The 9,679-nt window shown below is 41.1% G+C and overlaps 1 protein-coding gene across 1 annotated transcript; it reads right to left on the bottom strand.

Annotated features, from left to right (window-relative positions):
- Positions 1–1,346: 1,346 nt before the first annotated feature.
- Positions 1,347–8,047, bottom strand: LOC109877862 (beta-1,3-galactosyl-O-glycosyl-glycoprotein beta-1,6-N-acetylglucosaminyltransferase 4). The gene is made up of 2 exons (XM_020470097.2): positions 7,602–8,047; positions 1,347–5,158 (listed from the first exon to the last, which is right to left on the bottom strand). The coding sequence occupies exon 2, from the start codon at positions 5,155–5,157 to the stop codon at positions 3,814–3,816; it is 1,344 nt and encodes a 447-aa protein (XP_020325686.1). The 5' UTR covers position 5,158; positions 7,602–8,047; the 3' UTR covers positions 1,347–3,813.
- Positions 8,048–9,679: the final 1,632 nt, after the last annotated feature.

The raw sequence follows: 9,679 nt of genomic DNA, 5'->3' as shown, positions 1-9,679 counted from the left end.
TGAGTGGTACGACGGCTGCGTGGTCCCATGGCGTTTATACTTGCGTACTATTGTTTGTACAGATGAACGTGGTACCTTCAGGCATTTGGAAATTGCTCCCAAGGATAAACCAGACTTGTGGAGGTCTACAATTCTTTTTCTGAGGTCTTGGCTGATTTATTTAGATTTTCACCCATGATGTCAAGCAAAGAGGCACTGAGTTTGAAGGTAGGCCTTTAAGTACATCCACAGGTACACCTTCAATTGACTCAAATGATGTAAATTATCCTATCAGAAGCTTCTAAAGCCATGACATCATTGTTTGGCATTTTACAAGCTGTTTAAAGGCACAGTCAACTTAGTGTATGTAAACTTCTGACCCACTGGAATTGTGATACAGTGAATTATAAGTGAAATAATCTGTCTGTAAACAAATGTTGGAAAAATTACTTGTGTCATGCCCAAAGTAGATGTCCTAACCGACTTGCCAAAACTATAGTTTGTTAACAAAAAAATTGTGGAGTGGTTGAAAAACAAGTTTTAATGACTCCAACCTGTGTATGTAAACTTCAGACTTCAACTGTACACGTCAGCTACTACAGCGACAGAAATGACTGCAATACTTAAAAGCTGCAGTTAATTTCACAGTGGGTGGCAAGGAATAAGTTGGTCCTAAATATTTCTAAAACTAACAGCATTGTATTTAGCACGCACTAAACCCTAAACCACAACTAAATATTGTAATAAATTATGTGGAAATTGAGCAAGTTGAGGTGACTAAACTGCTTGGAATAACCCTGGATTGTGAACTGTCATGGTCAAAACATGGTCAAAACAACAGTAGCTAAGATGGGGAGAAGTCTGTCCATAATAAAGTGCTGCTCTACCTTCTTAACAACACTATCAACAAGGCAGGTCCAACAGGCCCTAGTTTTGTCGCACCTGTTCAGTGGTGTAGTCAGGTGCCACAAAAATAGACCTTTTGGCTCAGAACAGGGCAGAACGGCTGGCTCTTGGATGTATTAATAATATGACTTCATCACTACTTGTATTTATGAGAGGTATTGACATGTTGAATACACCAAGCTGTCTGTTTGAACTACTGGCGCACAGCTCGGACATCCATGCATACCCCACAATACATGCCTCTTCACAGTCCCCAAGTCCAGAACAGACTAGGACTACATGGAACTCTATTCCACATCAAGTGACTGATGCAAGCAGTACAGTGTTATTTTAAACACAGATAAAATACACCTTATGGAACAGCGGGGACTGTGAAGCAACATATACATAGGCACAGACACATGCATACACACACACGATAACATTGGCAGCAGCTAATGGGGATCCATAATAAATACAAATATGGTGGAACAATTTATTTTTAAATGGTTTTTTTAAAGAAACAGAACATCTAATAGTAAATCAGAGTAAAAGCAGGCTGGATCTACTCTTTCTGGACATTTTCTGGTGTTTTGTGTTGGAAAAATGAGTGAGCCGAGAAATAACACTTCAACCCTGTTACCCATAGATACCTTTTACATTTTTTGTGAGGCTTGCATTCAATTGAATCTCCCTGTTGCACACAACAAGCTTCCATTTCCCCTGTCACAGGGGGATTTCTGGATGACTTAAGATGAAATCATCAACCCTGTTATGGTCAACCCTGTTACTTTAATATTTAAAGGAAAACATGTTTTTGATTTATTTGAACATGTACTCTTCATGACAGAATATAACAATTTGGTGAAATAAATCATATACATTTTTTTTACCAAGTTACACTACCAAAAAGGGTCTAATTTTGTGTAACGACCCAGGTCATCTTAGCCTGATTGCTGTCTCTGTTTAGCTATTACATTCTACTCCTTGCCACTCCTGTTATTTGCCAAACACAGGAGTGGAATGTTAGCTTAAAAGGCTGGTACCCAGACTGTAGCTCTCATGTAGCTCCACTTTTTGGTTTGCTTCCTGTCTTCAAGTTTGGTGTGGGTTTTTCTTTTGTTGGCCTCTTATTGGGTCAATTTAGTGGGTACTCATGGTGGGTGTCTTTTAGGTCCCCGTTGTTGTTGCTAGTCAACATTCAGTGGACACCCCCACAATTGTCTTTCAGAACCTGTCCTAAAACCCCATCTGTTTTGATTTGTTTGTTGTCAGTGACTCTTTGTTAGTTCCGCCTTCTGTTTGAGGAACATTTTTGGCTTTGTTGCTGAGGAACGTAACATAACTAATTAACATTGTATGGAGATGCCAATGCCTAACACAAACACTGGCAGACATTATACTAACTTTCAGTGAGTTAGCCTGACTAAATCCCTCTAATCTGAGTATTAAAAGTCTTAGTAGTAAAACTCTTTTCTAATCTGAGTAGTAAAGGTTTTTGAATATACAGTATGACCAGTTAAAATCCAACTTTTATTCAAAGACAAGTAAAACACAAGAACCAAAATGTCTGCTACCTTCCCTAGTCATTATGTGCTTATTACAATGTTTTCACAATGTGTAGGTTGATTTCATGTTTTTTTTAAAAATCCTTTCTGACACTCTACTGCCATGGAGTTTCTCAATTCAAAAACCTGGTATAAAAAGGCAGTTTCACTTCTAATAGGAGTGTTCATGTGTGATCATTATTGGCTTTACTCTGTGTTTGTAAAGGCAACTTTAGGCAGCTGTTAAGTGTGGTGGAAACTATTGATCCAGAGCTGACATTTCCCCTGTTTACCCTCTGATTCCCCATTAAATACTCATTATACTGCATTATCATGTGGGTACATTCACTATTAAATAAACTAGGGGTTTATTTATGCAAAACGTCCTGACAGTTTGGGTATGTGACAGATGATACTAAGATAGATAAAGAGCAAAGCAGAGCTTGTTGCACCAATATTCACAATTATTTTATGGGCTTGAGAGGTAGTGATACAGATCTGCATGTCCCCTTCTAACATGGGATGTGAGAGGACAGCATGTGGTCTTCGACCTCAAACTGGAGTCAAAATACAAACACTTTCTATGTCTCTGCCCCGCTTTTTTTCACATTTATTTATCTCTTAAAAATACTCTTTCATTGAAATCATTAAAACAAAATCTGGATTGAGTATTGCTTTGAGAAACAGAGAAATCACTTTAGAAATCACCAGTCTAAACATTTTACTTTGGCCAAAATTTTCTCACAGTGAATAGGCTACAGCATTTAACAAGGCTGCATATAATCTGTTCTGTCTGGCTGTGCATGTGCCCAGAGTCGCCATAATCATTAATGCCTGTCTGTCAGTACCCACTGGGCACAGATGTCAATTCAACGTCTATTCTATGTTGGTTCAACGTAATTTTATTGAAATTACGTGGAAACAACAATTCGCTACACTCGCAATAACATCTGCTAACCATGTGTATGTGACAAATAAAATTAGATTTTGATTTGACTCAACCAGTTTGAGCCCAGTGGGTATTAGTTAAATATACATAGTCATTATACACTGGTTGTCACAGGCTTTCACCCTGTGAGCAGAGGTTATACCCTGGTTATGTTACCCTGATCCATATCACATTCAAGTCAGGCTATGACAAACATTCAACATTCAATTCACATGACAAAGTATCAAGGTGCAAAACAATAGTTTAACTCTAACCCAGAGACCCGACAGAGTCTCTCATCCAGCATTCCACTTCATCTTTCATTAGTACCTTAAAGCACACCTCAATTAAATTTCTGACATAATCAACTCACACACAAAAACTGTAAAAAAAAAAAATACTAAAATGGTGCTGTAATTACAGTAGTCCATATTCCAACATGAATCAAGCAATTATTAATCAATCAATCATTCATCAATTAATTAAAATATTTCCAGAGGAGGGAGTCTTTGGTTGTGACTTCTTAGCCTTGACCAAGAGTCTCTGTTTCTCCTCTAATTTCTCCTCCAGACACTGGATAAGGACTGGGTCAACTTTGGGGTCCACCTTATTGGCAAACCAGCTGCCGTAGTTCAGTAGCCAGTACAGCTCCCCAGCCCCATAGATACACACACTGCGGACATGTTTCCCTGTGCATGTTGGGTAAAGTGGTCCCTCCAGGTAACTCCACTTCACCAGCCTGGTCTTGCTCATTAGGTCTGTGACGTCGGCCTGGGCCCGGGGCACCTCGCCCGGCACGCCCGGCACCCGTGTCAGAGTGGCCCAGAAGTGTTCGTCTGGGGAGTAGGTGTCGTTCGACCACACCAGGAAATCCCTAGCCAGTGTAGACGTGTTCACATACGCTACAAACTCCCACGAGAGCACGAAGTAGGCACTGCCGATGAACATCTGGATGCCGTGTGGGGGAGGCTCCTTGGCCTTGTCGGTTTTCACCGGCATCTGGATGTACTCGAAGGCGGCGTCCTGCAGCTTGTGGTGGAAGGAGAAACGCTGCTTCTTGTATTTGCTTGGATGACTCGTCTCCATCATATTACCCCCCTGGAGCTTCTTCAGGTCGGCCACCAGCTCTATGTTGGAGCGCAAGGGAAAGTCCTGACCGCACAGGTTGATGACATACCTCCACTTGACCTCTGACCCCATGAGGTCAGACAGGCAGTTAAGGTCGGCTTTGAGGCGGCTAATGCTGGCGTACATCACTGTCTCCAGCTTAGAGGCGATAAAGACGTTGGGCAGACAGCGGGCCAGACCCTCCATGGCCTCTTTGAACAGTTCTGATGACTTCAGGTCGTAGTGGATACAGTAGATATTGTTAGGGGTGTAGACAGCCCGGAGGATCTTGTCCACCATGAAGGCAGATTTGTGGACCACCAGGGAGTAAGCCAGTGGAAAGGCCTGCTCCTCCTCGGACACCTGGACGGTGCCATAGCCCCGGGAGCGGAGGTAGCTTGGGCAGTTAGAGGTCAGGTTGATCAAGCTCTCATCCTGCTCCCACACCACCCCTTGTTTTCTGATGACCAGCGACTTCCCCACCTCGGCCGGATCCATGTTGTAGATGGCATTGCAGTCAATGTTGTAGCGGTGGGGAGGCTCGACGTCATCGTAGCCTGCGGTAGTCCCGTACTGTTCAATAGTCACACTCTTTTTAACTGTGACCTTTAGGCAGAGCAGCAGCAAGGCACAGATCACCAGCAGCGACGATAATGAAGAAATAAAATGCTTCTTCCGCAGTCTGCTTGGAAAAACACATCTAATTTTCATTCTGTGGTGAGACAAAATAATAATAGTTAATAAATAACTAGATAGCTAGTTATTTGATCTGTTAACAAAAATAATCACCTTGCTCTGTAAAGTCAACATGATATCACAGGAAAACATCATCTCACATTTTGCGAAAAGTTAGGAATCAACCCATTGACTTTGCTTAGGTCAATTGGAGCGGCTAATGGGGTTCCTAATTAAATACCCCAAATACAAAATACATTGCAGTCGATGGAAAAAGATGGAGTTTCACAGGGCTATGGCTAGGATTAGGGTTGAGACAAGTTGTGGACATGAAATGAGAGTTAGGGTCAGAGATAAGAAAAGAGCTGTGAACCCATAGAGCACACATTGATAGCTATACTGGAACTGTTTAGCTAATGACGGTGGTACAGCTCTAGTTCAGTATGCTTTATTCCTTTTTTCTAATAATCACTTAGGCTATTACACACGATGTGTCCATATAGGTTCAATTAGAGTAGCTATGGTTTCTGTTTTGTCATGTTAGTGTACAGTTGTAACGAGTGGGCTGAGAGTCGAGAAGCAAGTACAGGGAGTGAGTGTTTTAATAAATAAACAGAACAATAAAACGCAAACCACAAAACGCACCGACATGAAACAGAGTCAATAACACCCGAGGAAAAACATCAAGGGGAGTGAAAGATAATCAAGGAGATGATGGAGTCCAGGTGAGGGTCATGAGGCGCTGGTGCGCTTGACGATGGCGACAGGTGTGCGGGATAATCAGCAGCCTGATGACCTAGAGGCCGGAGAGGGAGTATACGTGACAGTACCCCTTCCCCGACTACAGCCGCAGGATGCTGACAAAGGGAACGAACCCGGGGATCAGGAGCGGACCGGTCACCCCTGCTGAAGCGCGGGAACCTGCTACACCGGTTGAAGTAATCTGCCTTTATGGACGCCGATTATGGCAGATTACATTGTAATCCATGAGGAAACTGTGGCAAACTAACCACCTGTTACGCGAGTGCAACGTCAAAAGGATGTTGTGGATGCAAGGAGCCATGATAAATTGCTAGCTAGCATTAAATGTATCTTATTAAACAACCATCAATCTTCACATCACTAGTTAACCTAGTAATATCATCAAGCATGTGTAGTTAACTAGCTTGTCCTGCATTGCATATAATCAATGCGGTGCCTATTAAATTATCATATACTTCGTCAAAAGGGTGATAAAACAAAAGCACATTCACACAAAAACAATCTTTGCACAAATTGACCTAACCATAAACATCAAATGCCTTTCTTAAAATCAATACACAGAAGTATTTTCTGAACCTGCATATTTAGTTAAGAAATTCATGTTACAAGGCATTATTAACTAGGGAAATTGTGTCACTTCTCTTGCGTTCATTGCATGCAGAGTCAGGGTATATGCAACAGTTTGGGCCGCCTGGCTCGTTGCGAATTTTACATAATTATGACATAATTTAAGGTTTTCGCCCGTTCGATAAAATGCGGAGCGGTTCCGTATTTCACTGAAAGAATAAACGTTTGTTTTTCTAAATGATAGTGTAGAACACCATTGCCCAAAATGAATTGCTCAATTAACTTTCAAAAGATGGTTCCAAAGTTTGGTTTTACTTTTTTTTTTCCCCCCTATGTATGAAGTCACACGTGTGTGTTGTGTGTGTGTGTGTGTGATTTCAAACTAATTAAGCCACATAAACACACGAAATACTTTGTCTACATATTTGCACGAATTGAGTGGAATTGTGTTGCCCTTGAGGATAAACAGTTTAATGAATTTAGTTGAATTACTACAATAAACGATTCCAACCAGTTTTATGGCGGTAAAAATCATACTGTAAAAAAAATTCAGCACAGCTGTAATGGAAACAGGACATTTCGGTACAATTTTATTAATGCCGAAAATGTTAGTTTTGACATGGTGGAATATTTTTTTCTTCGGTAAAATTATGCGAGAAATTGCGGTGGAAATGCCTTTATGCACATGTATATAATAACCATCATATTGAAGTACACATGGAGTCACACGATGATATGGGGTGTGGTCCTCCAGTAGGACTCAGGAAACCATACCGTTTATTAGGCTACAGATTAAATAAATGATTTACTTCACAGGGTGGTGAAAGTACAGTGATGAGCTTGGTGCTGCTTTCCAATAAATATCGAGGGTCTTATTCTCGTGACATGATTATCGATGCTTGACTTTCGTTTGATAAATATAATCATGTCATAACCTACGTGCACTTTATCTGCGAGCTGTTGGCTAGAGCGCATGTGTCAAGACCGGAATCGGCAGTCACATTTGTTATTTAACGGAACAGTTTCTATGACAATTATGTATGACTTTACTCGCATAAAAACTGTGGATGGGAACGTGATGTGGTCACCATGTAATACTCTGGTAAAAGCTATAAACTACATTTCTCTTTGCACCAGCATAATTTACTTACATTACTTGGAGTGATAAATCATTTTCTCTTCAACCATCTTAGACCAAGGTCAATCGAAAAGTATGTGTCCTTTGCTCTTGCTACAATCCCACTCAGATCTGTAAACTTGTCATCAATTTCTCAAGTCTTATTCCACAGTCAGACTGTTGAACAACAGTTACCGAACGGTAACCCCTCATACCACACCAATGTGTTGTTGTCAAGGATGAAGTTAATTGCAGAGCTCTGACTGTTTTCGATGAATGTCCCATCACGTTGAAATTATGCGCTGTACTATATATTTCTCTCTTTACACACAGACTCTGACAGAGCACGCGGAGTGAAGTTTCCTTTTCACGGAAGCAATAAAGACCGAGAGAAGTTACCTTTTCACGAAAGAGAGAGGAAGGAAGGAAGGAAGGAAGTAGGGAGGGGAGGTGTGGTTTGGTTAGGTTAGGCTGGGGAGGTGCATGACTATTACATTATGCAATGCGTAGTAAATTGCTGCGGTTCTTTCATGGTAAAATCAGTCATGCATGGGAGAAATGACAGTTTATCTGGTGCCAGGGGACCTGTTAACCTAACCAGGCAAAACTCTGGACCTTATGTGGTATGACGTGGTTAATTTGTTGTGAACCTGTTTAATATAGGCTATGATGAGAGCAACGTTTTTCTAATCAGGTCACATGATTTCTAAACTCCTGGAAACATGTATGGCCTTGGGGAGAATGAAAACCTTGTCAAACTGCAGCAACCATTTACTTGTTCATATGAATTATATTTTAAAGGAGGACTAGAGGGGGTGCCTATACACTATGATTGGGCAATAAAACTCAAGAGGGCTGAGCTTGCTTTATGCAGATTTACGTCGTGTAGTCCTGCGCTATGCTGCTGCAGGCCTAACAAAACATTTATTGTGTATATTGATTAATTGCAGTTACTCATTTTGATAGAAAATGTCTAGGTAGCTTAGTCCGGCGAGGTTTGAATATAAACCAAATGTGATATATTTCACATTTTCTCACATACAAATGGGCTATAGGCTAAATATAAAATATTTCTGCTTAATTTACACTTGCCAGAAGGACAGGGCGCATAGTAGGCTTGATCAACTCCGGTCCTCCAGGACCACCAACAGGCACACCTGATTCTACTTGTCAGGTAATCATCAACCCCTTGATAAGTTTAATCAGGTGTTTTTGTCTTTGGCTGAATTTAGGCTGCTACATTTATGGAAGAGTTTTTGCATGTCTGTCGGGAGTGATGTGTTATCATGCTTGCTAAATAAATACCGGAGGAAAGTGGCAAGCTCGACTTGCATGTTGTGCCCGGCCCGCGCAACAGGCAAAGAGCCTGCAGCAGCAGTCCGATGTGAAAGACATATACATTGTGCGTGAGTTGACTCTATATAAATAAAATAGCACTTGTTTTATGGTGATTGAAAAATGCCGCCTCGCGAAACGTTTTCTGGCGGCAATGCTCTGACATGACAGAATTGATGATTGAGACATGGGCTGTTTTTAGTGTCTTACACCATTTTTAAGCTGAAGTACTTTACCCCACTACTGAAGCTGTGGCTTCCACAATTTTATTCATTTTAAACCATGTAACTTTTGATGCAAATCAGCTATTTTGACAATGTTCCCAACATAACTTAATGCTGTGCAGTACTTAATGCTGATTGGTTTATGGTTCTGCACACTATAGTGGCTGTCTAGTTAGAACACTATGTTGAGACCGGTCATGCCAAATAGTGTTCGCCAGCCAAATAGTGTGTTGTCATCATATCAGAGCACACTGTTTCAATTTGTCACTTTTTGCTTAAAAGGTCAGTACCCTGTTTAGCCTGCCAGAAGTTTGAGACTGTGGCACTGGAGTTGAAGCTCATCAAAGTTGTTTCACCATGGCACATGATCGGTAAGTGTCCCAATTCAAATTTTGCACAGATAGGTTGTTTTGTAATGGTTTCTTTATGATTAACGAGATGTGGTGTGATCATAACAACCTACAGGAACTCAAGTCCTTTTGTTCACTGACTGAGAATTCCTCACATTCAAATGCCGACCGCATTATCTACCAAGATAATTATCTTCGATCAT

This window comes from Oncorhynchus kisutch, linkage group LG6 (assembly GCF_002021735.2).
Source record: "Oncorhynchus kisutch isolate 150728-3 linkage group LG6, Okis_V2, whole genome shotgun sequence".
Taxonomy (NCBI): Eukaryota; Metazoa; Chordata; class Actinopteri; order Salmoniformes; family Salmonidae; genus Oncorhynchus; species Oncorhynchus kisutch.
Note: the sequence above shows the minus strand (reverse complement) of the source record. Positions and strands in the feature narration are given on the sequence as shown.

Bases quoted from the DNA above. Each gene is read 5' to 3' on its own strand.
- LOC109877862 (XM_020470097.2), bottom strand. From the start codon at position 5,157: ATGAAAATTAGATGTGTTTTTCCAAGCAGACTGCGGAAGAAGCATTTT.